The sequence below is a fragment of the Anopheles gambiae genome, chromosome X, assembly GCF_943734735.2.
Source record: "Anopheles gambiae chromosome X, idAnoGambNW_F1_1, whole genome shotgun sequence".
NCBI classification, from domain to species: domain Eukaryota; kingdom Metazoa; phylum Arthropoda; class Insecta; order Diptera; family Culicidae; genus Anopheles; species Anopheles gambiae.
This window is the reverse complement of record NC_064600.1, coordinates 8,829,448-8,856,938: the sequence shown is the minus strand read 5'-3', so window position 1 is coordinate 8,856,938 and position 27,491 is coordinate 8,829,448. Positions and strand designations below refer to the sequence as shown.

Below are 27,491 nucleotides of genomic sequence, written 5' to 3'. Positions count from 1 at the left end.
GGAGTCTTTCGGCTAAAAAAAACCGAAAAGTTTAACCTTCTTGTACCGCAAGAAAGTCCTTAGCAGACTTAGAAGAGTCGAAACGTGCTGGCAAACGTGTTTTATTTGTATAGAAAACCAAAATCCGGTTGGTTTCGCAAAAGTTCACTGTTAACAGCTTACTCTTATAGTACCTTTGAGAGAGAGAGTGAGAGAATCCTGTACAAAACAAGTGTCAACTCATTGGATGAATTGACTTCACTCACTGCTCCACCTTCTTCCGCTTTTTGGATTTAACCTTTTCCGTCGTCTCCGTACCTTCCTGCTGCACCGTTGGCTCCTCTCCTTCGGTAGTCTTCCTTTTCTTGCTCTTTTTGTGCTTTTTTGCTGTTGCTGCTTCTGTGAGTTCTTCTTTCACCTCCTGCTCTCCTACTGGTTGTTCCTGTACCTCATGGTGCCCATTCTGTTCCTGAAGCTTCTCTTTCTTCTTTCGCTTTTTCTCTGATTTAATTTCAACGTCCAACTCAACATTTCGCTGCATATGGTATTCTGCTGTCTCCCCGTCAGGCTGGCCATTCTCCTCCTTTACCTTCTCTTTCTTTATCCGTTTTTTCTCCACTTTGCCTTCAACTTCCACCTTTACTTCTACATTTTCCAGCCCATTTTCCACCTCTTCCTTCTCTTTCTTTATCCGTTTTTTCTTCGTTTTGGATTCACCATTCCCCTCTACTTCTACATTTTCCAATCCATCTTCCTCCTTTTCCTTCTCTTTCTTTGACCGTTTTTTCTTCGTCTTGGTTTCACCATTCACTTCCGCTTCTACATTTTCCAGCACATTTTCCTCTTCTTCCTTATCTTTTTTTGGCCGTTTTTTCTTCGTCTTGGTTTCACCATTTACCTCTACTTCTACATTTTCCAGCCCATTCGCCTCCTGTACCCCTTCCTCCTGTACGCTCCGCTCTGGAACCTTCAGTTCCGTTGTGGATGTTTTGGCAGCGTTATGCTGCACCGCCACCACCCCTGTATCCGCCTCTGCCTGCCCGTTCAGTTCTCCCTCCCCCCGCTCACTTGTCCGATACGTGCGCTGGTGTTTGCCCCTTGCCTCGGCCAGCGCCCTTTCCGCCTTGTCGCTGTACCAGTGCATCCGCTCGTAGCTTTCCTTCTGCTTCTCGTGCGCCAGATACACCTCGTTCTGCACCCCCTCCGGGCACCGTTCGAACACGGCGACGAACATGCCGATCGTCAGATCGTCGACCGTCTTCGCGTACAGGCAGCGCTCGCCGATGTCCGGGTAGTCGGGGGAGCCGACGTTCGGCCACTCCTTGCCGAGCTCCTTGCGCGCGTCCAGCAGCCGGAAGTGGCCGTTGTGCCGCAGCACGCCCTGCACCACCTGCTCGTTCTCCTCCTCGTGCAGCGAGCAGGTCGAGTAGACGATGCGGCGCACGCCCGGGAACGCGTTCATCGCGTGCGACACCAGCTTGTACTGCAGGCCGGCGAGCTTGAACAGCCGCTCCTGGTCGACCGGTTCCGGCACGATCTGGCGCTGCAGCATGCCCGACCCGGAGCAGCTCGGATCGACCAGAACGAACTCGACGCCCGGCAGCTGCTCGTCGGTCAGGTCGAGACAGTCGCTGTGGATCGTCTTGATCACGCCGAACGCACTGGCGTACTGGCACAGCGTCTGGTATCGCTTCTCGTGGCGCTCCACCGCGTAGACGCGGCCCCGGTTCTTCATCAGGCAGGCGAGATGCGTCGTCTTCAGGCCGGGCGCCGCGCACATGTCCAGCACGACGGACTTTTTGCTCGGCTTCAGCAGATAGGTCGGCAGCAGACAGGCCTGTTGGGTGTGCAGGAAGCGTGGGAATGAGGACCGGTTACTCTCTCTCTCTCTCACTCTCCGTACGTACCTTGTTCTGCAGCAGGAACTGGTCGTGCAGGTGCGTGGCCCGCGACCAGAACGATTTGGCACTGTTCGGGAACACCAGCAGATCGGGAAAGTGAAAGTCCTCCATGTACTCCGCGTCGGCGAGCGTTTTGACGCGCTCGATAAACGCACCGTAGTCGGCGAAGCGCTCCTCCACCAGCATCCACTGCTCCTCAGCCAGCAGGCGCTTCGCGCCCTCCAGGTCCAGCACGTTCGTGTTGATGCGCACGAACCGTGGCTCTGTGTTGCAGCGGGGGAGAAGAAATAGAAAAGACGGAAAACACATTCTCATTATTGGCGGTCCGGAGGAGCAAACGAAAAAAAAAACCAACACAACATTTGTTGCAACAAATTTCCCGTACATTGTTGGTGTTTGTGTGTGGGACAGGAATGTGAAACCGGCAAGAGCGGTCGCAAAGCGCCATTTACGGGGGGGTGGGTAGGCGACGGCGGCGGCGACGGCAGGAAGCAGTTGTTTATTTTACCCCCTATAATACTGGTCGTCGGGGCACGTGGTAAAAGCGGACGGACGGACGGCTGGAATGGGTGAGCTTATTTCGCCTTCTGCTTCGACCGCTCCCGGTCCTCCTCCTCCACCTCGCGGAAGCCGCGGAACGCGTACAGCATGATGATGACGTTGACCGTCACGACCGCGGCCAGCACCGAGCCGCACGTGTTCGGGAAGCCCTCGATCTGAAACCGGTCCGCCAGCACGTGCCGGGTGCCGTAGAACGCACCGAACGGCAGCGTGAACATGGCGAAGCTGTAGACGAGCAGCCACAGGATGGCGAACGCGGCCTGGCGCGAATGCAGCGGTATCGTGTACGGGTCCACCTCCTCCTCCCGCTCGCTGGTGGCGGTCGTCGCCGCCGCCTTCGCTACCGTGTTAGCCGTCTCCGTCGCCGCGCGACCATTACCACCGTCGGACGCATTGGCGTTTTTCTTTCGCCGGCCCATCCTAAAGCTGTGCGAGAGACGGGAAGAAAGAGAAAGAGAGAGAAAAGCGAAACGAAAACCTTAACCCACGGGGGAAGCTGGCAAACAGGTGCGTACCTTTGACGTGGCCCGCGGCCGGCATCTTCTCCAGCAGCTCCTTGTGGGCGCCGTGCACCTGCTGCTCGTACTGCAGCACGCACTCGACCGGCAGCGAGTTGCCGACCAGCCGGCCGCTCCCGAACAGCAGCTCGCTGATCAGCACCTTCGCCAGCCACGGGTTCAGGCGCGGCTCCTTCGCCGCCAGGTCGAGGCTCGCATAGACGGCCTCGATTTTGGGCCAGTTGCTCAACACCCGGCCCACGATTGTGCGACCCACCCGGAAGTGCCGGTCCTGGTCGAGCAGCTCCTGCACGTTACGCTGCTCCTCGATCGCCAGCCGGACGTACTTGATCGCGTTCCGGTAGTTGGTCGGGAGCGGTATCTTTTTCGGCCGGGCAAAGTACCGCGCGCTCGCGTCCTGCTGCTCCACCGCTGCCATCGTCTGGCTGTTTTGGGGGGATGGAGCTACTAACCTATGTCCGATCGGGCCGGTGTGGTGAGCAGCGAGCTTGTTTGACTTGCTTAGACAATTGCGGCCAGGGGGCGGACGGCACGAAGCATTCGACGGGCGTTTCGTACCACGCGGGTTTGCTTTTGAGTTTATTTTGCTCTTTTTCTCTTCTTCTGTGCTGGTTCAACAACAACACGTGAGCTGTCAGCGGGCTCGCTTGACATGCGAGTGTTCACATTGCAGCGGGCGCACACATTTGTTTTGACGTTTTGTACCCATTCTGGTATAGGACTGGTATACAAATTTGAAAATGTCGTTTTTACCGTTTCTACGTTGTTTGCAAACGGCTCGAACGCATTAGCACACGATCAAAACACATGGCTGGCAGTTGGTAGTAGTGGTGGGAGCATGGAATTAGACCTACCCGATTCCGATTCTGTGTTCGGAATCAATTCTGGAACCAATTCTGATGCTGAAATCGATTGCGATTCTGTATCCGATTTCAAAGTCCGGAGTTGACTCCGGAATCGGCTGCGGAATCGATCTGGGGATCGCAATTTGCTCCGGTAACCGAATCAAGATTGTCTCCAGAAATTTAATAAGCTCCAGAATGAGAACCAGTTCTTGAAGCGAAATAAAAAGTTTCAGAAGTGAGTCAGTCCGAAAATCTCCATGAGAAAAGCTCGTTTACAAGTAAATTTTGATTCTTTGCGGCTATCAATACGTATCATCATTAGACCCAAACGCCTATTCTTATGGAGATGCCGAAACCGACTCCGATTCCGAAGCCGAGTCTGATTTCGGAGCCGATTCCGATTCCGGAAACTGATTCCGGTCCTACTATACAGAAAACTTCGGAGCTAGCCGGAAATGATTCCGACGAACACTTCAATTTTCCCATCACTAGGTTGTAGTAATTGTTCGTAATTCAAAAGCTACGGAAAAGGGATGATGTATATGAAAAGTCATACTTTGGTTAAAATAAAAACCGTTTCTCATGTCACAAAACTAGTGTTAGATTTCATCATTTTTTTGTTGAGATTCATTCATATTAATCTTCAGTGATGAGTGATTCGAATTGACTCTTCAAAGATTCATGAATCTCTTAGGATTCATGATTTTTGAAAGATTTCTCATTCTCCAAGGGAATCATGATACATTAGAGATGTATGATTTTCAAAATATTGAATTTGCACGATCCCACCTAAAAACATGCCCGTCGTGGGTTCAAGCCTCGCATGGACCGTCACCACGGAGCAAAACAAACTATCCGGCGACGTGGTACTTGCTAAGAAATGTCGGGCCTGCATAAGCTGGCATGACCACGTAGGTTGTTACGCCAATAAGAAGAATAATGAGATGCTCATGCTCTATGAATCTTGGGGATGTATGACTCCCTAGAGATTCGAGAATCTTTCGAGAAAAATGAATCATTTGAAATTCACGAATCTTACGAGATGAATCGTGATGAAAATGTATTCATGGATCTTTGGTATTCTCGAATCTTGGACCTTCATGTATCTTTGCAACTGAGATCCAGATTCATTGAATCATTTTAAAGATTCATTCAGATTCATGAATCTGAATCAGATTTACCCAACACTACACAAAACGCGCAGAGCTGTCGCCTTTTCTCTAACTACGATTGTAATACAGGACACGTTTTTGATGTCGTCTTGGAAGGGTTTAAATAATTTTATGTACTTTAGACTGTCGAAACAAATGATTAAACCTTTAAATGAAATTAATTAAAGCAGAAAATTAAATACAGTAACCGCACACAATAAAGTACACATTGCTTGCAGTGTTGCATTTGTTCCTTTTTTTTGCAAAAAAAAAACTATGTTAATGACTATTTTTTTTACATTATTTGCTATATGCTTATGAATGTGCAGTACCGAACGATGGTAAAAGAGAGAAGTTTGCTTTCAGGAAAAAAATAATGTACCCATATTTGGACAAAATCACTGTGACGATGTAATCCCTGGATAATATCTGTGAAGAACTGGATGCAGAATTGAATAAACCATTTAAAAAAACCTAAAAGAAAAATATGCTAAAAAGCCTGCAACCAGTCCAAAAAGCCAGAGGGATGCATCTACATTATTAAATTGATATTATTTTTGTTTTGCAAAAAAATATTTCCCTATAGTGATTAATTTATTCATTTTGTCAAATTTTTTTGTTTTGTTATCATTTTTTTTTAGAGCAACCTTTTCATTGTTATCATGGTTTGGTACTGCTCATGCATAAGCATGTAACAAATAATATTAAAAAAAAAAGATAAAGCAGTACGATAACTTCTTTTGAACACGAAAAACTGGATGAAATGTAAAATTGTAAGCAGTGGACAGTTTTTTATGCCCGTCACTGTTAAAAAAGCAAAATAGTCAAGCTTTATTTTGACTGAGCAAAAGTCTTAAAACCAGCCAGAAAGGCAGAAAGGCAGTGAGGGGCACATTTTTCATATTAATCGTTTTTTTTTTTATTTATTGTATTGCATTTTCGCTATAAGAACAACGGTTGGCCCTTTTTCCCCCGTCCATCTATGATTGCTTCGGGGAAAATCCCGAATCAGTTTTGTTCCGTTTCATATCCGACCCGTCCCGTTCCGCGTTCTGCGCGTTCGGATGCGCGAGTACGGATGCAGTTTGTAGTGTGTCCTGTGTGTGTGAGTGTTGTATATGAATATATAATAATGATTAAAAAAAAAATATTTGTTTCTATTTTCCCTCCCCGTCCTTCACAAGCAACCTAACTAACTGGTTAGACAGATACACACTGCCTCTCTCTCTCTCTCTCTCTCTCTTTCTCTTTCTATTCGGCCTCTCTGTGTTGTCGAGTGTTTGCAAACGATTTCACTAACCCTTTTCCCTCTGTGCTTCGCGTATAAAATACCGAGCCTGCACAGCGCGACCGAAATAGTGCGGTGGTGTCCGCTGCTTGATGCCTTGCTCTCTAAGCACCCTCCTACATACACACACGCACGCGCGAAACAACGGCACACCCCTGTAGAGTAATCTATCTCCCACAACCCAAGCACCTTACCCCGATCGTTTAATTTGAAAGATAGCCACACAGAGACAGGGTAGACTCAAAGGGAAGAAAGAAAGAAAAATTGAAACTAATCCAACGACGTGTGTGCGTGGTGTGGTATCGGCGTGTTAAGTCGTTTTACAATTACACGATTCTAATGAGCTCGATGCGCATTGAAGGAAAAGGCCTTTCTCTGTGTGTCTTCCTCCCTACACGACACGTGCCGGGTAAGGAGAAACCGCATGCTTTGCAACACATTTTGGTATGCTGGTGGCAGCAAAGAACGAAACCAAAAAGACACACACACACACACACACACGCACATGAAGACTTAAAAACAAAACCAAAAAAAAAACGGATGTTGCCGATTGTTGGCACACTGGCAGAGCGGGCGGCAGGCGGTGGTGGCGTTGTTGCTAAGGGTGATGATGATGCTGACGATCGAGGGGGAGGCGAGGAGCGCAGCGATTAGCTCCACACGTCCGCCGAGTATCGTTTTTGGGCTTCCATCTTTTTGATGTACTGCTGGGCCTCGGTTTCGCTGAGCCCACCCTTTGAGCGGATGACCTTCAGCAGAATGTTTCGCACATCGGTGGCCATATTTTTCGCATCACTGTAAGGAGAGAGAGAGAGAGAAAGAGAGAAAAAACAACCGGCCGGTGAATAAAGGAGGATCTAACCTTTTTTTTTATTCCGCCGAGCAACTTACCCGCAGATGTAAAAGTGTCCCTTGTTCTCGCCGATCACGCTCCATATGAGGTCCGAGTCCTGCTCGAGCAGGTGCGTCACGTACACCTTCTTCTCCTGGTCGCGCGAGAACGCAACGCGAAGGTTGATGATGCCGCGCTTGGAGTAGTCTTCCAGTTCCTGCGGAAATGATAGGAGAAAAAAAAATCAACTCAAGCTGCTCCTTGGACGCAATCCCAAAGTCCCGGTGTTTGTACGTACATCCTCGTAGATGTAGTCCTCGGAGCGCTTGCGGCAGCCAAAGTACAGCGTCGTCTGGCCAATCTCCTTGCCCTCCTGCTTGCAGTGGTCCCGCTCCTGGATGAAGCCCCGGAACGGTGCCAGCCCGGTGCCGGGCCCCACCATGATCACGGGCGTTTCCGGCTTGGGCGGCAACCGGAACTGGCTCTTGCGGATGAAGATTGGTACGCGCGGTGCCGGCTCCCCATCGTTCGGGTGCTTCTCCGCGAGGAAGGTCGTCGCGACGCCCTTGTTCAGCCGGCCCGTCTTCGTCTCGTACTTCACCAGCACCGCGGTCACGTGCACCGTCGTCGGGTGCAGCTTGGACGAGGAGGAGATCGAGTAGTAGCGGGGCTGCAGCCGGGGCAGCAGCTCGCACACGTGATCGATCGGCGGATGGCAGGACGGGATGTCCTCGAGCACGTGCACGATGTTGCGGCAGCTGTCCTGCACCCACTCCTGGTACTTCGCCTTGCCGTCGGGCGCGGTCGACGAGATGAAGCGCAGGAACTCCTTGTCCTTCTCCTCGCCGCAGTACTCGGCCAGCTCCTTCAGGATGTGGGTGCGCGGCAGCGCCGTTATCTCCAGATAGTGGGTGAGCGCGGTCCGGTAGGTGGTGGGGCACGGGAACGGATGCTTCTTGCTGCTGTCCGTGTCGGTGTTGATGAGCGAGAAGACCGTATCGAGCTCGGCATTGCACAGCCGGCCGAGCCGCTCGACCAGATCGCGATCGTTCACCGGGTACATCGCGAGATGGTCGCCCGCCTCGTACCGCATCTTCGAGCCCTCGATGTCGAACTCGACGTGCATGCAGGACCGGCCGCCCGCCTTGTGCAGCTCCCGGTTCACCTTGATCGGGGCGAGGAACGGGTTCTTCGCGTCGAACGGTGGCCGCTGCGTCTGGAGCGAATGGAGCCGGGCCACCTCGCCGGTGTAGATGCGGTCCGCGCTCACGTCCGGCTGCTCCAGCAGGCGGTACTGCCGCATCAGCACATCCTCGCCCGTGCTCTCGATGCCGAAGTAGTCGCAAACCGTGGGCCAAAACTTTTCCTTCCACGTGATGAAGTAGTCCTCGATGCTGGGGAAGCGGGGACAAGCGAGACCGGACCGTTAGCATGCAAAAAGGGGTGGGGGGGGGGGGGGTGAGGGAATAGGGGATTACTTACTTGGCATCATCGTCACCCAGACCGAGCTCAAACACTCTGTTCGCACCGAGCTCCTCGAGACGCTTGTCCACGTAGATGCCGACCTTGTTGTAGTGCTCGTACGTTTTGTTGCCAAGGCCAAACACCTACAAGAAGAAGAAGAAGAAGAAGAAGAATAGAACCAAAACAAGAGCATTAATGAAACGATCAGCCCAAAGCATCCCAAACTTCAACACCGCTCCCCGCCCCGTACACTGCCGTTACGTAACAACCGCAGTCGCCTGCATCGAGAGGGACAAATGCAGGCCGTGCCAGCAACAGTACCTGCAGGTATTTCCTCCGAAACTTGCCACGGTGGTCCAGCAGCAGCTGCTGTATGCGGGGCAAACATTGCACTACGATCGGCGCAAGGTACTGCTGGTGAATACTGTTGAGCGCGATTAGCCGCGAGCAGCTCTGTCGCGCACCGCCCGCCAGCACACTCATCTCGCGTGCGGAGGGGAGGTTTTGTGTGTAAAGTCCACCTTTGCCCCCTCAGCTTCTCCGAGCGAGCGAAACACTACACACACCGGCACCCCGCGTGCAGCTCTTACTTTGGCAGCAAACTTAACGTCCTGTTCAATTGCATCTTCCCCGCGCTTGACACACAACACACTGCTGCGGGCCCTACGGATAGACTGGCTGTTTTTCTTCCCTCACTCTCTGGCCGATTGACGGAAAGAAAACACAACACGCGTTTCGCAACTGACACTGGCAAACCCGCAAGGGCAAAAGCTGTCAAACGCCGCAGCTCGAACCGGGGAGCTGCCCGAATTCGAGCAGTTTCAAACTGTTGCGCAACGCACACGATGACGGTGCGTAACCGACCAAAAGGGTTACAGGGATGCAAGGTGGAAAGAAAGAGAGAAACAGAGAGTAGGAGAAAGAGAGAGGACAGAGCAGAATTGGATCATCAATTCTGGAGCAGCATTGACGAATTGTAAATGCGTAATTATCTTTTTTTTTCGTCAATGAAAACGTGAAACATCAACAGAAACTGCAGAAATGCGTCAACTAAAAACAATCCTTGATTTCATATGCTATCACAGATCCCACTTCGATGAGCCTAGAAAAATCTATGAATCGTTTTTTTTTTTTTTTCAAATATATGATTTGTTGTTTGTTGATAATTTAAGATCACGGCGAAGAATATATTTTTAAAAGCACTTAACATCGTTGATATTTAAAACATTGACATTATAGACCTCATTTCTTGAATGTAAGAATTTTAAATGGTCGGTCAAACCAGAAAACAAACAATTGAATTTAGCAAAAAAAAATATCTACAGCAATTATATGGAGTACGCGATGCTCGATATAGGCGCGTTTTTTTGAAAATAATTTAATATTTTCGAAACATGTTATGCTCTTTTTGAATTTCAATCATCTTCAAAAAGCATGTTTCATTGAATTTGTGCAAAAGATACCTGTTTAACAATAAAAATATTTAATTCAAAATCTCTCTTTCTGGTACGATAGAGTATATCGGATGATGATTGTATTTTTAAAATTAGTTAAAATTCTTCTTCTTCTTCTTCCGAGCACAACAAAAGCGTAGTCGGTCAAAGCCTGCCTGTACCACTAGTGGGCTTGACTGGCTTCCAGTGACTTACTGATTACGCATAGCCGGATAGATAGTCAGTCCAAATTATGGAGACACGGTCCATCCGGGGCTTGAACCCATGCCGGGCTTGTTGTAAAGTCCTGCGAGTTGATGATTGTAGTAAAAAGAATATCTCGGATTGAACAAAAACAGTAATCATCACATAATAGGATGGTATCTCAATATCTTCAGAAATTGTTTTAGGCAGACAGCTTTCGAAAATTACAAAGTCGATTAGCAAGGCCAGTGGCGAAAGAGTTCCCAAGGACCAAAGTCACCAAAGAATTAAACCGGTATGTGAAAATTGTTAAGTCAACTGCATGAACCTCCCAACATATATCAAAGACATTGGACCCACGTACGTCGTCAGCAGCTCCAAGGCCAGGGAATATGATGCTCCCCCAATGTTTGTACTTTTTTTGCATCGCCCCTAACAGGGTCAAACGTGCCCCGGCACAACACTTACCGCGTAATTCAAACCGGTCATATCTAGATCGTTGTTTTGAATCCAGTCGTAGAACTCCATGCAGTTGTCCGTCGGGTCGCCCTCGCCGTACGTCGCTAAGCAAAACACGGCCAACGATTTGTCGATGTCCTTCAGCATCAGCAGCTCTTCCTGTAGCAGAAAAGGCGAGATTAAAAGAAACACAAAAACGGTACACGGTGCGGTTAAAAAAGCATCCAAAATGGGCGCAGGAGGTTTTGGCTACTGCCAAGGCACACCACCCTACCATATTGCACTCCTCTGGGTCGGCGACCATGCCCTTCATTTGGTAGCGGATTCCTTCCTTCGCCAGGCGACCGGCAAATTCCTCTGCCGTGCCTGTTTGGGAACCGTAAAACACTACGAGCCGGCGGCCCGAGGACTGTAGCTTCTTGATGAACGAGTTCTCCACCATCGTCATCGTGTTCACCGTCGTCGGCCTGCGGGTTAAGGGTAAGAGAGGAGAGGGACAAGATAAGACAGGTTCACTTTTTTTTTTCGTTCCCCACCAATGTCGCCCGATGGAACACTTACTGGATCGAGTAGGATTTAAACTGACTAGCTTGGCTTTCCTTTTTCTTGCCCTTGAGCAGATACCAGGCAGTGCCGGCCAGCAGACTGACGAGCAGGACGATGTCAAGCGGGCCGAGGAACGGTTCGTCGCTCACGCTTCCCGCGGGCACTTCCGTTTCTGTCTGGGCGTCCATCTTTTGATTTTTTTTTTGTTGCTGTTGTTGAATGGGTCGTTCCTAGCACAGTTCGTTCCCGCCTAGTCCGCGTCTAAGCACACGATGGGATAGCAGACAGCTGTTTGGAGAGGGCAAATAAACAGGGAAATACGGCGTGACGTTAGTACAGAGATGCAACAGAGACATTAAGGTATGAGCTAGAATAGTTCCAAGAAGTACGATTTTCTGGACTCATTGACGATACACCACAGATAACGCAGGATTTTTGGTGATAGGAATTTTGATAAAAAGTAGGATCCATTGTAATAATCTCTCAGACAATTTCCCCAACATCTTCACTTCTAGAGCTTGTAGAGTACTCTCCTTGGAGATCCATAGCACAGGTATCACATCCTGCAATGCCTGCGGGACACCTCTACAGAGCACTACACGAAGCGTTCAAGTTTCATGAACTCCATCCCCGTCCTTCTATTTCGGAAATGCAACAGAGAAATTGAGGAATGAGCTATAATAGTTCAAAGAAGTACATTCGTCTAGACTCCATGCCGAGAAGCCATAGAGAACGGAAGACTTATGAAGATAGGAATTTTGGAAAAAAAGAAGGATCCAATCTTATAATCCCTCACACAATTTCCCCAACTTCTTCACTTCTAGAGCTTCGAGAGGACTCTCCTTGGAGATCCATAACTCAGGTATCTCACATCCTGCAATGCCTGCGGGACAACTCTACAGAACACTACACGAAGCGTTCAAGTTTGATGAACTCCATCCCCGTTCCTCAATTTCAGCGTGTTTCAACTTCCAGCTTGTCTGAACCGATTTTGTCTGTGGCAGACATTCGATTTCTCTGCCCTCCCGTTAGCAGCAAACAAAACCAGTGCACAAAACACAAAAAAACTTGGAGGTTTTGGGTTTCGAAGAGAAGGCCGAAAAGCAACCACACAGCCTTGCTCTTGCAAATATCGCTTGCTCAACCATCGCGACTTGCTGTACACTCTGCACACAAGTGCGGGAACCTGGGGCAGCGGGTTGGCAGTTGTTGATGGAGCATAATTGTATTTTGATTGAATGGGGTTTTTCTTTTGGCTTTGGTTTTGTGTTTATTCCCCCTGCTTTTTGTGCCACCTTTCCTCCACGTAGCACGGTTGAAGAACCGCCGCGAGGAGAACCACGCCAGCAAACCAATGCTTTTTCGGTCGGTCGGTTGCGGCTCGGTTGATAGTGAGAGTGGAGGGACCCGCGCGTCCATTATTGCCGACGTGTAGCATTTCTTTTCGGCCTATGCTTGTGTTCTGTGTTTTTTTTTTCTTCTTTCTTTCGAGCAGCCCCGCGCCGGATTAGAGCGCTCCTGAGCGGCGCAACACGTTTGAGTTAGTCTCTCTGGGGAGTCACCATGTGCTGTGATCTCTATCGCTCTATCTGGAGACAGAGAGAGAGATTGCTGAGTCTCACAAATTATTTCGACCTTTGCCAAAATTGAATGACTTTACCACTGAGCACCAAAAAAAAGCACAAAACACATACACACACACACACTCCGAAAGTTGTGCCGAAATTGGAGCGGAGGGGAGAAGTCCGTTTCGCTAGCCTTGTGTCGGGGCGCGACTACCGAGAACTTCGGGTACTTTTAGGTAACCGCGGCAGGTTCGTCGTTTCCAACATGGATTCACGTCACGACGGCCTCTACCCCACTCCCCCAATGTTTGGAGATCCGGAAACGTCACCCTTGGCATGGTGGCGGCGGCCGCTTCTTCACCGAAATTCAAATTACTGCTTTTCCCCACATGTGGCGCAAGAAACGGCTTCCACAACCACAACGCCAACTTCGTCGTGGTCCCCTTCGCCTCAAACATCTCGAACCATGGAGAACTTCGCATGCGGACCATTGTGGGGGGGGGGGGGGGAAAGCAGTAGGGGGAGGGATGGAGAGGTTCATGCATTGAAGATGTTATGGCGAGTTGGCTATCGTCATCAGTCAAAAGTGCAAATCATCCCCCCTATACTGTACTCCACTGTCCAAGCTTAGGTCCCCCCGCTCCATGCCTTCTCCAAGCGACGATTTGCGTGCTCCAAAACCTTTGACACTTGCAAATCGGTGACCAACGGTTTCGGTGCCAGGCCGTCAGGCAAGTCTGACGTCACACCGGTGCCCCTCTACACACACTCCCCCCCCCCCCCCTCTCCTCCCTTGTTGCAACGATTAGCGCGCACCGTGCGTGTATCGTGCGTAATTCTGTTGCGCGGGCAAGAGGTCGCGCCCCGCCTGTCCCCGGCCCGTCCCTTTGCTATTGTACAGGTTGTGTGTGTACGTGCCCCTTCTCGAGAACAATCTGTTGCGCCGCCGTGTTGGGACGGCGTGTCACTCCTCTTCCCTTGTGCCGCCGACCCGCGGTTGTGCGTTGATCGCCGAAAGTGCGCCGCGGAAGATTACAGATCACATCATCATCACCACCACCACACACACACACATATGCACAGAAACAGTCACACACAAACAGTCACACTGAAGAAACAGCAGCCGAGACGCACATTATCACTTTAGATTCGCCTTGTTTACACACAATCATCCTCAGGGATGGGACAGCTCTCCGACCCCGCCTCCCCCAAACCCAACCAACTATCCCTTAAACCGCCCCCCCCCCTCCCCGTACTTGGATCTTGGGGACGCGATATTCGGTGGTCAATTCGGGACTACCTTGCAAAAGCGCGTCGTTTCGGTCACAAAACCACACTGCCTGCCTGCGCTCGCCAAGATGACCGGGTGGCTCTCGCTCTCTCGCTCGATCGCCGCTCTACACACACACTCCTTGCGCGCGCGTGTGTGTGTGTGTGCTGCTGCTGCTGCTGCTGCCGTTCGACTGTTTGCGGCGCGTTTGCGCTTGGGCGTACACTTTGGCTACACACAGAACGGGGGCACCGCGTGTGTCGTCGTCCGCTCCGCGTTGCTGCTGTGGCCGATATCGTTGAACACTCGAAGCGTACTAACCAGCGGGCCGCGTCGCGTCACCATCGGCACCGTTCGGTGCTGGAGAGAGATTCACCCCCTTTCGACCACCCCTATTCATCCCCACCTGGTTGCCACCGCTCAGCAAGGGAGGGTTGTTGGTTTCGCTTCGTTTCTGCTTCTAGTGCGTTTCTTTCCTTCTTTCTGTGAAGGGGGGGAGGGAGAGGGGGGGGGGGGGGTTGGTGTTGCACGGGTGCGCGCGCGCCACCACCGGTCGTGCTGCGCTACAATGATTAACATGCGTCCATGCCACACCGCGTGCAATCCGACCGAGCGAGCAGGGGTAGGAGGGGAGGGGGGGGAGGAGGTGTGGGGGAGCAGTGCCCCAAGCTACCACTTCCCCCCCTGGCGCACCCACGTTTAAAATCCGCCTATCGAACGTACTAGACATCAGACCGATTTGCACCGAACAAATAATACGCGCGCAACGATGGGGTGGAATGGGGGGAGGGGGGGGGGGGGTGGCGCACGCAAAATCAAGTGCGAAACACGATCAGGGGGAAACAAAATGCAGGAAAACTCACACACACATAAAGGCACATCCCCAAGGTATGCTCTCGCTAAGGGGTGGGGGGGTTGGTTGTGGAGGGTTGAATGTGGGCATTCCCTTGAAGTAGTTGTTGCACGCGTGTGTATGTGTGCACTTTTTATTTCGCATTTCTAGTGCTGCTGGATTCTTGACACAACCCCCCACCCCCTCCCCCTCTGCTCCGTCGCAAACGAACCAATCCATGAGTACTTCAGGGGAAGTTTTTTTGTTTGTTTGTTAGTGTGTGTGTGTGTTTTTTTTTTGTCTGCTATGTTGCTACTGATGCGTCGGTTCTAGCGAGAAGATAATTTTTGAAATGATGAAAACCATGTTTACATTGCACACGACGCGGAAAGGAAACATGCTACGCGCCGGGTCCGTACGAAACCGTTGATAGGGGCACGAGGAGCTTTACGGACACCCGATATAGGGGAATCGAAAACTTTTTTGGGAGAGACTACGAACACGTACGTTCGAGTTTTATAGCTAAAAACTTGTTTCAAAATGTTTGTTTCAAACTTATTTGGTGCATTAAAGCAATCAACAAACTTAGCAAAGCGAACAAAACATATCTCTTTTACTTGGACAGGGGATGTTTTGTTTTAGGCGTTTCAAGCGAATTCTATCTAATTCTATGAGCTAAATCATTTTAACCAATGATTGTACCACTGAGGACTAGCGTTACTAGCCGCCTTTGGAGGCTTGAAATCAGGTGAACAACACTCCCTGCAAAACCCGAACGGATGCAACCCGGATACAGCCCGGTTGTTCCATTGAGAGGGCTGACTTTTGCGCTTCCTAGCTTGCAATAGAATGAGGCGGTCCCGTGGTACACTCGTTAACCCCAACGACTCAATGACATGCCCGTCATGGGTTCAAGCCTAGAAGAATGGCCCATCCCCATCGTTGCAAGCACTTGACTATATCCGGCTGCGTGGGTGGCATTGAATTAAAGTTTCGAAAGCCTGCTTTATAGGCCGCCATCTCCGCGTAGGACGTTTACATCAAAAAGAAGAAGAAGAAGCTTACAATAGAAAACGGGGGTCAATTTCAGGTGCTTCTTCTTCTTTATCTTTGTGGAGCAGGGTGTAATCTGTTATGCTCTAAAAACGAATGTTTTATAGAGGCATATTCAAAGCTATACTGCTCTGTTTTGACTTTTGTCCGTGTTGTTTATGTCCGTCGATTTAATTCTTATCTTTGAGTTCGTTTGCATTTGTTTTTGTGTTGTCTGTTTCAGATTATTGTGTTTGTTTCTTTTATGAATTTGATTATTTCTTTTTAGAATCTTTTTATTATTTCATCCGGGTTGGTACCCATTCGATAATTTCGTTCCGGCATATTGGATTGCACCATTTATGTACTAACATTTTAAATTCAAGATACATTTTAAAATCGTTTTGTATTCTTATTTCGATTTGCAATCGGTTACAGTACTTGTTTTTGAGAATTTTGAACTATCGATTCAAACAGTTATTAACATTTCTAGACCAAATATTTAGACCATTTTGCTCCGTGCACAGCCAGCCTATGAACTGATCTCTATGGGATAATCATTTCTTTGTGTTTTGATTAATCTATCTTTGCTAAGTAACCATTATGTGCTACAAATATAACAGTTTTATTCAATTAGTAAACATACCCCCATTACAGACAATTGTTCAGCATCCTTAAACCAATGAAAAAAAGCGTATTTAAACCGTGAGGCTACACTAAAAACCATTGCATGGGGCATCTGGCCCCACTGTACCCATTTTGCCATGGTGGAGCCTCTCTGTACCCGCCACTAAGCGCCGTGTGTAGAGCCACGTGGAGCGATACTTTAGCAAAATTACTATTTCGGTACCATTAAGAAGGGATGGGGGGTGGGGGGGGGGGGGGTGAACCTGCACCACCACCGTACCACCAGGGAGGGAATCACCGTCCCACATAATTGTACCGCAAGCACGCGTACGAATTAAATTGATCAACCGAATGGATCATCACATCGACCAAGGCCTTGCCCTATCCAGCGGCGGGTTTTGCGAGACCACGTGAATCATTGGAGTGTGCCGGCTACCCTACCCCTCTCTGGTTTTACAGGCTGATATGGCTGAAATCTTCCACACTGGCCGAACGGAGTGTAGTGTGTTTGTGTGGGCCGACTCCATCGACTCTCAGCCATGACGCAGCACAAGTACGCCCCAACAGTGTGAGGAGCAGTGGGGGGGATGGAGAGGTGAGAGGGGGAGGGGGGGGGTGGGAAATAATGAGAAGGTGTGCAAACGGCCGCCCTGACCTTATCATTCGCGAAGCCAGCGATCCGTCAGTGTTTGTTGCCGTTCGCTGATAAGATACCGCGCCGCGTGTGTGTACTATGGCGTACAGCCTGCTGCGAGCTGTATCACGATAAATTAAGGAAGTCCAACTCATCGCCCCGCGCTCCCCGACCCCTACCCCACCCACCTCGAGAATGATTTGACCGATCAGGTCCGGTGTCAAGGCTGCGCAGGGCTGGTTAGCTGTGCGCCCCAAACATTTTTGTGCTAGTCATCCATTCGGGATGGGAAGGAACACGCCAACAAACTTTGCCGTTTCCCATTTATGGCATTGACGTTTGCGATGGAGAAGGAGGACACTCTGGCACCTTTGTTTTAAGATAAACTGGACAAGTGGGGAGCGGTACTGTGTGAGTGGTGAGGGAGGGCGCCAAGTGATGCCAATTGCCGAGTGACTTGTTTCCAAAGACGCACATCGCCTACTGCGGGAGACACTGTGTAAACAATGTTGTCTCGTGTGTCAATAAATTCGACCGTTGCAGCCGAATGCTGAGGAAATGTACATCTCCCATGAGTTCACCGCAAACGACAAAGTAACACCTCCCAAGCGACGAACCCCAAGGTCAGCAGATGTATTGATTTTGCGTATTTATTAATTCAATGCTGACGGCTCAGCTGACGTACTGCGCTCAGAGCACGTAGTATGTTGCGTAGCTGCAGGGTTGGATGGACATCGGGCAGGTGTCGAAGATATCCAATGCCGCAAACTTCCAGACACTGGGCGACGCTGGGTTCTGTGTTCTGGGGAATTTCCAAAGTGCTCAATATCTCCATGTGTCGTCGCTACTTTGAGTAAAGTCAACACGGCACAGAGATTATCAGAAGCTCTGCTAAAGCAGACAGATAAGAGGTATCGAGAAGTACCGTAGCAGTCACCAACACCTTCAATTAATCAAATAATCATCTTCAAAATTGTCCTCAAGCTTCTGCGAGTCTCCTACCGATACCCAATATTTTCTCAATTTTTGCTGGCTTTAAGCTAACCAATGAAAACAACATTTACCCAACCCAAGTTCGAAGGCTCGATCACGCTCGACAGACTAGCAAGGCTAGCAATTACACCACACGCAGCAACACAGCGGCCAGCGTTTTGCACCATCATGCCCAACACCCCAAAATTAACGATTTAAAGATCTCGCCGTTGCATGGCATTAAGAGTTTGCATGCGAAAAAGAGGAAAAAAGAAAGCGCCACTGTATTTTGTTGTTGTTGTTGTTGTTGTTGTGTTTGCACGCTCTCCTTATCTCTACCCAGGCCCACACTTCCTGCGTGGTGCACTACTGCAATCGGTGTCGCCGAGCCGACCGTGCGGTACTACACACGCGACGTATTGACAAATACCGGCCAACACCTTTCGGGTCAGATCCGTCTAGAAATAGATCTTATCCAAATCCCGCTTGGGAGGGTGCAATCGGAGGCAACGCTAGCGATCGGTGCAACCGTTTCGCACGTGCACACGAGAAGCAATTACCGGGATGATGCAGTGCGGCCCCAAACAACGGGCACAAACACAGTCCGTAGGAGAATGTTTGTAAACCTTCGATTCCCGAGCGCGACAAGGAAGCAGATAAGAGCTCCGGTCGCTTGGTTCGCCTGCCTCGACAATTGGGCCGATAATCTGCATCGCGCAAAGTCCACCGCCGGTCGCACGGCCGGGGCACACACGACCACTGCGGGGTTCGTTCGCCCCAGGTGGCCGAGCGCGCCCAGGTTGCGTTGCACTTGTTGCTGCGTTGCGGATGGCGAAATTTCACAATATGCGTTCAAATCCCCATCATTCTCCCCCCCCCCCCCCCCCCCCCCAGCATTAGCGACGCACGCGTCCTAGAGTGGTTTCCCCGAAGTGGCTGACCAACATCTCGACAACGTCCCTGGCAGAAAACTCCTTGACAGTCGGCAGTGGTGTCGGATCGGTAAATCCCTGCAGTACCCTACTGGACGCTGGCTTGAATGACGTGCGTAGCACCTTCGAGAGTGTAGTTGTGCCTACGCAATAAAACGAAAGATCATTTACGAATGCTGCGCCGCCGCGGGTCCTCGCACCATGGTGACATGTTTACGTCTTCGGATTTTTTTCTTTTTGGTTTTGTATTTAAACACAAATCGTTTAAACCTCTTTCTGAGATTGCGATGGCATCGTTAAGCGTCTATTACGCCTGCGACTCGTAGCCCTTTTTGCTGTACGCTAATGGCGTTAAACGACGAACCCCCGAAAAAAACAAACATTTCAACAATTTCGACACGCAACACGCTCGTCGTCCGGCTCGTGACACTTTTGCAAATGGCCATGACAATGGGCCACGTGTTTCTGAAGGCCGAGGTCAAACAAACTGCTTCTCGAAGATGCGTGCCGAACGCAACATGTTACGCGCATCAAAGCTCACGGATTGCAATCGATTGCAAGCGGAACCCGCGGAACCGAACCTACCAGAAGGCATAGATAAACAAACGAACAGACGAAAAAAAAACCAGCCCAGCTAAACCCTAAACCAGCCCGCCGAACGCGGCACATCAACAGCTGATGCGATAGCGGGCACCAGCAGCGGCGGCTCATCTGGACCCATGGAAACACTGCCGCTGCCGCACGGAAATGGTCGAGGTCAGCGCGCGCGAAACTGGGGTGCATTTTATTGCACTGCAGCACACTACTAGTGCAAAGGGAAGGGGAAGGAGGGAAGGGAAGAGAAGCTTGGCTTGCAGAACAAGACAGCCGATTGCATATGCAGACCGCTACAACACTGCCGAAAGCGTGGACTACACCGTAGGAAATGGAGCTGCTAAGGATGGAGGGGTGCAACGGTGTAGCAGGAGGAGGCGAGGAAAGGCCTGTACAAATCAAAGCGAAGCATACCCGGCCGAACCGCGTTCGATTGTCCAATTGATTAGCATTCGAGAATTTTCAATTTGCTCAACCCGGCCGACCCCGAACCCCGGTTGTGTGGTCTCTTCAGAGAACCCGCAAAACGAAAAAGCTAACCCTGATTAGCATGCTTCGCGTCCACACACCAACGGGTCGGCTGGAAGGGCTGAACACTTCACTCCAACCGCCAAGCACGCAGCAGGAAAATCGTCCCTCTCGGGTGTGCGTGATTAGGCGGCTGGCTGGCGCTGGATCGAGGCCCGGTTCAGCTTTCGCAAGAGAGTTTCCCCCACACTTGGGGACGCGGACGGTGATCAGCGGCGTAAAGGTTACGTCACGCACCATCATACTGGACCGTGGTGGCAGCAAACCGTATTCCCTTTGGAGTTTGACGCTCGGGGCAGCGGTTTTGCAAACCACCTCCCCCGAAAGCGTTCCTCCGCAAGCTGGTGACGTAAATGTGTTGGGGTGGATATTACTTTTTACTTCTTATTCTCAAAAAATGCTGCAGCATTGGAGGATCTCTCTTCTGGGTTTTTTTTATTGTGACAATGAAGAGAGCATCCTTTGCGTCGAATCTGATCCATCAAATATTTGCTACTTTTTATGTTCGGTTGAACTGCGTACGTCAAAGTAGCAAATTTTCTCGTGCGCCATTACAACCTGCTCGACACAACTTGGGCAGTGGAGCATGTTTTGGAGCTTAACACGGAACCGGATCTCTTATCGCCCGCCGGATCACAAACAGGGCCGGCAGTAGCGCTAATGCCATCCGAGCTAGTGATGGGTAAAGTTGGCAAAATTCCGGAGACTACTCCGATCCGACTCCGAAGATTTCGGAACCAACTCCGAAAGGTAGGTCCATGTGGAGTTGTCCGAAGTCATTATTAGTCGTTTGGAGTCGTCCGGAGTCATCTGGAGTCGCCCAGATCAAAGTCACCCGGAGTCGTCCGGAGTCATCTGGAGTTCGGAGTCATCCGGAGTCATCTGGAGTCCGGAGACATCCGGAGTCGTCCAGACTCATCTGGAGTTATCCGGAGTCGTCCGGAGTCATCCGGAGTTATCCGGAGTCGTCCGGAGTCATCCGGAGTCTCCAGAGTCATCCGGAGTCATCCGGAGTCATCCGGAGTCGTCCGGAGTCATCCGGAGTCGTCCAGAGTCATCCGGAGTCATCCAGAGAGGCTTGGAGTCGTCCAGTGTCTTCCTGAGTGATCCAGAGTCATCCGGAGTCATCCGGAGTCGTTCGGAGTCATCTGGAGTCGTCCGGAGTCATCCGGAGTCGTCCAGAGTCATCCGGAGTCATCCAGAGAGGCTTGGAGTCGTCCAGTGTCGTCCTGAGTGATCCGGAGTCATCCGGAGACGTCCGGAGTCGTCCGGGTTCGGAGACATCCGTAGTTGTCCGAAGTCATCCTGAGTCGTTTGGAGTCGTCCGAAGTCATCCATAGTCGTCCGAAGTTATCTTGAGTCGACCGGAGTTATCTGCAGTCGTCCGTAGTCGAAGTCGTCCGGAATCGTTTGGAGTCGTTTGGAGTCGTCCGGAGTCATCCAGAGTCGTGCAGCGTCGTCCAGAGTCGGAGTCATCCGGATTCGTCCGTATTCGTCCCGAGTCGTCCGGAGTCGCTCGGAGTCGATCTGAATCGTCCGGTGCGACCCAGAGACAGAGTCGTCCAAAGACAGCCCAACTCCGGACTTTTCTGACCGATTCTAGATGACTCTGGACAACCCCGGCCGACTCACACCGACTCCGGACGAGTCCAAATGAATCCGACTCTGGGCGACACTGGATGACTCTGATCGACTTCCGGCGGAACTAGTGGTTCCGATTTTGCCAGAATCGGACTAACAATAGCCTGTATCGGATCGGAGTCATGAGAGCACACCACTAATCCCAACCCTACGTGACGCTCCCACGGCGCACACTGCACGTGCACCGCAATGACTGGCCAATTTTTGCGCTGACGGGAAATGACACTGCGCAAACACTACCTGCTGGTGCTTTTGCAGGTTGCCCCTTGAAGTACACAGTAAGTGCAATATTGCGACAAAGACAAATAACAATCAACGCCACGGAGTCCGGAATTTGTCTCCAATAAAACGGCGCGCGCACACCACAGGAGGCCCCCCCTTTAGCGGTTTCTCCATATCCGGCCCCCTGAAAACCCCTTTCAGAGAGGCACGATAAGACACCGTACGCTGTTGCAAGGTCCGCGAGGTTGCAGTATTGCACCAGCGCGTTCGAGGTTAGCCCGCGATTTGACCGGGGCGGCTCGTTTCGTTCGCCTTTTCGCTTCGGTGCCCTCCACCCCCGACACGCACTGGCGCGGCAAGGCGCCGACCAGCAAGGCTAAACTGCTTTAGTGCGACCGAAGCACGCGAGGCGCATCAAGGGAGATGTGTGTGCGTGTGTGTGTGTGCGTGGAGAGATCTGTTTGGCCAGGAGCTATGGTCCGGAATTGCCCCAGTATCCGATATTCTCTCGCCGATATTCGCCACTACCACCGCTACTGCTGCTGCTGCTGCTGCTGCTTTCACTTTCATAATCTAATAGACCCGGTGAATGGTGAGGGCAGAGAAGTGGAGGATAGCTGGCAATAGACGACCGGCCAGCGCTGCAAGATGATGCAAGAAGTGCTCCGCTGTGCTGCTACTGGCGGGAGGGGAGCTATGTCAGTGAGAGTGAAAAAAAGGAGAAGATAGAGCGAGGGAGCATGGGCGACTTGTGTCTCCAAACGTGTCTCCCGACCGATCGCGCAAGATCGCAACATACCAAAACTACCAGGAAAGAGGGAGGGGAGATCGCTTGCTTGCAGTTCTCGATAGAAATCGCCGCACCACTTACGGGTAGCAGCAGCTGATGTAATAGCCGTTAATCGCCGTTCCTCGTGCAACAGTGCCGCAACAGTAGTATCTGGTTGCGCGCACCGTATAGAACATGACCGGTTGGCCTAAAAAAGTTCATCAATGAGTCGCCATCATGCCATGCGGGGGTAAGGGCGCTCATTTGCTCATTAAAACCTGTTGGGCATGTTTCCTTTTGGCGTGCAGGAAGAGTGCTGGTGGTTGGGTTTGGGTTGGGACCTTGCCGAACATGCCATGCCATGCCAAAGACGGCGTCACCCGCCCAGCCAGCGATAACGATAATTCCGGAAGAGGTGTAAGGTGATAAGAATAGCTCTCCAAGAAGTTCAATGCTTTACATTGGCTAAACAATCAGAAACCAGACAACTACGGGTATTCCAATACTCGACACTACATGCTTCATTAGTTATCAGTCAGCATGCAGGCAACTAGTCATTGCATCTCTGTCTCTAACTTCCCAGAGATAACGAAAATCTCGGCTAAGAAAGAATTATAGATAAGAATGACCACGTAGTAGTCCCAAGCGGAAGGTCAACATGCCTCGCATTTTACCCAGATAATCTTCAAATTGTTTCTAAAATCCTTTTTGAGCGGAATTACCAAGACTACTTTTCTGAATACCCGATATCTTCACTAGCCATCAATATCTGCAGTAAAATAGCACAGCGATTTCAAGCATCTTGGTAGGGCAAGGTGCATTGCGATAAGAATCATCATTGAGAGGCAGCCGAGCTGTATGCCAATGCCGCACGTTGATCCAAATAATCTTCTCCTTTCCTCTACGCTGCTCTCAGAGGATTTCCCCGGACTCTTGGTGACTCATCGGCTCAGACAATACCATCGAAACAACATTGACACAATTGCACTCCGAGGTCGTCGTCGTCGTTGTCGTCCCCGTGGTTTCGAAGGCTCGGCCCCATGTTGCCTAGCCTATCTCTCGTGGTAATTACACCACACGCAGCAACGACGACCACTTTTGCAAGCTCATGCATGTCGCGGTCTAGTGCGAAAACGGAAAGTACCGGTGGGGTGCAAAAATTCCCAAAACTTTACCTAGTGAGGAGCTTGGCTACAAAAACGCGATCCCTGACGTCGTTCGGTGGCGGCCGTGAATGTAGAAGAATTGGGTGAATTTAAAGCGCAACAGACGCAGACGGCACGCTAATGTGAAGGCGCAACTGAACGCTGTCACTTTCATCCTTCATCCACCTGTGTTTTGCTGCGTTGGTATTCTCCTACCTTTCTTTAAATTGTCGTTTCCGTTTTTTTTTATTGGTTTTATGGTAATGAAAACTATTTCTATTCTTCAGAATGTAGTTTGAACTAATCTCCAAGGGATGAAAGCCATGTAGCAAATTAAAATATAATTAAATTGAAATAAATAAATTATATGCAGCGTTTTAAAGAACATTGGAAAACTGAAAAAAATACTTTAAGGTAAATCAACAAACCAAAGAAAGTATGAATAACAATAGCCAGACAACACTTTCTTGTTCGTCTGTCAGCGTCTCTGCTGGAAAGAAAAACTCTCAAAAGCTTAGCGATGAAAGTGTCCAGATCTGCAGGGCAGTAAAATGTTCAACGGCTTCTGGCAATTGAAAGACACACGCACAAGCACAAAATGATGTAAAAGCCTTGTAATTAAGAAAATTAATACCATCCAAGGTTCTGCTACAGCGTCCGAAACGTCCAGAGCAAATCGAACCATAAAAAGCCGAAGGACGACGATCGTTCCCAGCGGTTGTGAAATTCAAGGATCGCCCAACCGTTGGCCCCTTTGCGAAGGTGGAGAAGGAGAAGACGATAAAATAGAAAAAAAAATGGTGAAGGTGTGTGTGTGTGAGTGGTGTGTGTGTATATAAGGAAAAGGGCAATAAAAGGTAAGTGTTACTTTAAGCAATTGGCCCACGACGGTCGGCGTTGATTGTAGTTGACGAAATACTCATGCACACACACACATTCGCACCACGGGGATCGTAAATCGGGGGCTTTCGGGGTGGTGGGATCATGGAAAGCGATCGAAGATACTGGAAGCAACCCGCCAGCATCAGCATTAATTGATCCCGTTCCATGCACTCACACACAGTCACGCACGCACACATTAGCACACGTGTGAGTAGGGAATCCACTAGGAACACATAGCATAGCGCCACTTCCTGGAGGTCCCGGATTTGGGGATGGTTTTTAGAAAATGTACAAACAATTCCATACCTTCTGAGCTTTGCGTGTTGTTGACACACAGCTTGGCACGTGCACATACACAAACACACCCACACACAGAGGCAACGAACGCGCGCTTGCACACACCAAAAACTTACCCCCGAAATCTAGCAAACGGCAACACAGCACAGGCACAGGCAGGACGGGCAGGGTCTCTCTCACTCACTTTGCCGCTTGTTTCATGCGCAACATGAAAGCCAGTGACGAGGGCGAGCCGAGGTTTGCCCATATGTTGGCGATGTTGTTATGAAATGGAATTTTATGCTGTGCCGCTTCGTGTTCACGCGTTTACCTTGCCCGGGTTCAGTTCTGGTCGGCCGCGAACAGCGCGAAGGCAGCACCAGAGTGACCAGAAATGCCGATTTTTGCAATGCATGATGCGCACGTTCAGGTAGCGGTAATCGCTCTTGTGGGCGTGCGTACGTGCTTTTTTTTTTTAAAATGTGTGGAATTTGACACCCGCTGCGGGTGACAGTTTGAAAACGCATGCGTCAGAATCAAACAATTTTGATTATTCTGCACGCACGCACGCCCGCATGAGCGATTACCGCTACCACAGCGCAATGTTGGTGGTGATGGTGTCGCGCGGATGCTCCCCGTCCACCATATCGTCGAGACGGTCGATCTTTCCCAAATAGCCAGAATTGCTTAAGCAGCTCATTTTGGCACGCTAAAGATCGCTGCTCTAATTCGCCTTTTGCAGTAGATAAACAGCATCAAAGTCCTATGCGGGTCTTTCAAACAGCGCCTAAGCAGCTTCCTTATGCCACGATGCCAGGGATTATTTTTCTTTGTGTTTTATTTTCAAGCAAGCGTCATCGATGAAATAAACAACAAGATTTGTTTCGTTTAAACACATATGTATATTTTTAAATCCTTTGTATTGATGATTACACAAAATTTTACACAATTTACTGATAATTCACAATCACTTCACTCAATATTCATTCTTCAATTAACGAATCTAACTTGTGCAGCAGCAATGAGATTATTGCCGGCGTCCGTCTTTGACACTTTGACAACCCTTGACCGATGTCATGCATTAAAAAGCTATAAAGTTCCACCAAGTTCAGTACCCTTTCTTAACAAGCCTTCAAGTTCCATCATGAACCCTACGCATAGTGCTAATCAGCCGCAAAGTTCCAAAAAGTACCATGTGCCTGTTAAAAAGCTCCATAGTTCCGTAAAGTACCGTCTATCTCTTAATCAGCCACAAAGTACGACATCGGAACGATTTTTCGTTAAACAGCCCTAAATCAGCTATAAAGTACGAGCTGGCTATTTGGGTTTAGTCGCTCACTGTCGTGCCGCCGTGCTCAGCGCAATCCTTCCCCGGGACATCGTACTGTGGACAGAGGGTACAACGAAGGGAAATGAATGAAGCAGTTTTATATCTCTGAACTGAACTGGATCGGCGCGGATTGTTACTTTCGGTATGCTATCGGCCGGAGAAAGGTTCTTATAGCAGCTGCACTAGCAGATTGCAATGACGACGAGAATGATCAGTATGGTGATGCCTGATTCACAGATCAGCACCCTAAAACTATTTTTTTATTTTTCCTACAGAAAATCACAGATTTTTTTCATAATACTGACCGAGAAATCACAGAACCATTTCCCTAAACAATTTATGCATAAAACCTTACTTATTAGTACGATGCATTGCACGACCCGAGCCGGAGTTGAGTGCGAACTAGTCAGAATCGAATCCGATCCGTGGGTGCAGCGGGTCTCAATTATTAAGCTTAAACGACTGGAAAATCAAATATTCATAGAAAAAACCGAAATTTTTGTTGCATAAACATTTTTGGACATGTTTCCACGCCAAAACGGGTAAAAAATAATTTCAACTTAATTTCAACATGTTTTTGTGAGTGAATATGAGCACAGTTTTTGAAATAAATGGGAAAATCCAGAAATGTTGCCATTGAACAAATGTTGCTGCTACATGTTCATAGACCCAGGCCTAATACAGGAGAACGTCGATTATCCGGGTAGCTCGGGACCAGACGGTGGCCGGTTAATCGATTTGCACGGATAATGGTCCAAGAAATGTCAAATTCATATAAAAAATATAAAATTCACTAGTTTTATGATTAATTTACTTTGAATCAATCGCTTAAACGTTAGTAGAATATTATATGAATCAACAGGTTTAACAACTGTTCATGAACAAAAATGAATTTCGCAAACACTACTAGACACTACAGAGCTGTACAAAAAACTGGTTTCCCTCTTGACTATCGCCGCAAATGTTCGCTGTACGCTTGAACAGCTGTCACATTTATGCGCACGGTTAAACCGCCCGCTGGTTAATCCGCCCCCGAATAATCGACGTTCTACTGTACAA

The 27,491-nt window shown here is 49.6% G+C and overlaps 3 protein-coding genes across 8 annotated transcripts; all 3 read right to left on the bottom strand.

The window, feature by feature from the left end:
• Positions 1–85: 85 nt before the first annotated feature.
• On the bottom strand, positions 86–3,413 carry LOC1271740 (28S rRNA (cytosine-C(5))-methyltransferase). Its single transcript, XM_061648436.1, has 3 exons — positions 2,957–3,413; positions 1,887–2,143; positions 86–1,816 (listed from the first exon to the last, which is right to left on the bottom strand). Exons 1-3 carry the CDS (start codon positions 3,375–3,377, stop codon positions 242–244), a joined length of 2,253 nt encoding a protein of 750 aa, XP_061504420.1. The 5' UTR covers positions 3,378–3,413; the 3' UTR covers positions 86–241.
• Positions 2,241–3,548, bottom strand: LOC11176107 (uncharacterized). The gene is made up of 2 exons (XM_003436966.2): positions 3,412–3,548; positions 2,241–2,867 (listed from the first exon to the last, which is right to left on the bottom strand). Exon 2 carries the CDS (start codon positions 2,858–2,860, stop codon positions 2,456–2,458), a length of 405 nt encoding a protein of 134 aa, XP_003437014.2. The 5' UTR covers positions 2,861–2,867; positions 3,412–3,548; the 3' UTR covers positions 2,241–2,455.
• Positions 3,549–5,848: 2,300 nt separating this feature from the next.
• On the bottom strand, positions 5,849–25,420 carry LOC1271741 (NADPH--cytochrome P450 reductase). Of its 6 annotated transcripts, none has more exons than XM_061640475.1 (8): positions 25,240–25,420; positions 11,197–11,469; positions 10,910–11,102; positions 10,645–10,794; positions 8,558–8,682; positions 7,374–8,469; positions 7,135–7,292; positions 5,849–7,038 (listed from the first exon to the last, which is right to left on the bottom strand). In XM_061640475.1, exons 2-8 carry the CDS (start codon positions 11,367–11,369, stop codon positions 6,894–6,896), a joined length of 2,040 nt encoding a protein of 679 aa, XP_061496459.1. In that variant the 5' UTR covers positions 11,370–11,469; positions 25,240–25,420; the 3' UTR covers positions 5,849–6,893. The 6 variants fall into 6 exon arrangements, with proteins under 6 accessions (XP_061496459.1, XP_061496465.1, XP_061496473.1 ...); XM_061640481.1 differs by having other exon boundaries at positions 25,133–25,372; XM_061640489.1 differs by lacking the exon at positions 25,240–25,420 and adding an exon at positions 13,665–14,346.
• Between the last annotated feature and the right edge of the window lie 2,071 nt (positions 25,421–27,491).

Excerpts from the sequence above, each read along its gene's own strand:
- LOC11176107 (XM_003436966.2), bottom strand. The coding sequence starts at position 2,860 with ATGGGCCGGCGAAAGAAAAACGCCAATGCGTCCGACGGTGGTAATGGT.
- LOC1271740 (XM_061648436.1), bottom strand. The coding sequence starts at position 3,377 with ATGGCAGCGGTGGAGCAGCAGGACGCGAGCGCGCGGTACTTTGCCCGG. Across the intron at positions 2,144-2,956 it reads GGCCGCGGGCCACGTCAAAG|AGCCACGGTTCGTGCGCATC; the intron begins GTACGCACCTGT and ends GCTGCAACACAG. Across the intron at positions 1,817-1,886 it reads AGTTCCTGCTGCAGAACAAG|GCCTGTCTGCTGCCGACCTA; the intron begins GTACGTACGGAG and ends CACACCCAACAG.
- LOC1271741 (XM_061640475.1), bottom strand. The coding sequence starts at position 11,369 with ATGGACGCCCAGACAGAAACGGAAGTGCCCGCGGGAAGCGTGAGCGAC. Across the intron at positions 11,103-11,196 it reads TTTAAATCCTACTCGATCCA|GCCGACGACGGTGAACACGA; the intron begins GTAAGTGTTCCA and ends CTTAACCCGCAG. Across the intron at positions 8,683-10,644 it reads TGACCGGTTTGAATTACGCG|GTGTTTGGCCTTGGCAACAA; the intron begins GTAAGTGTTGTG and ends TTCTTCTTGTAG.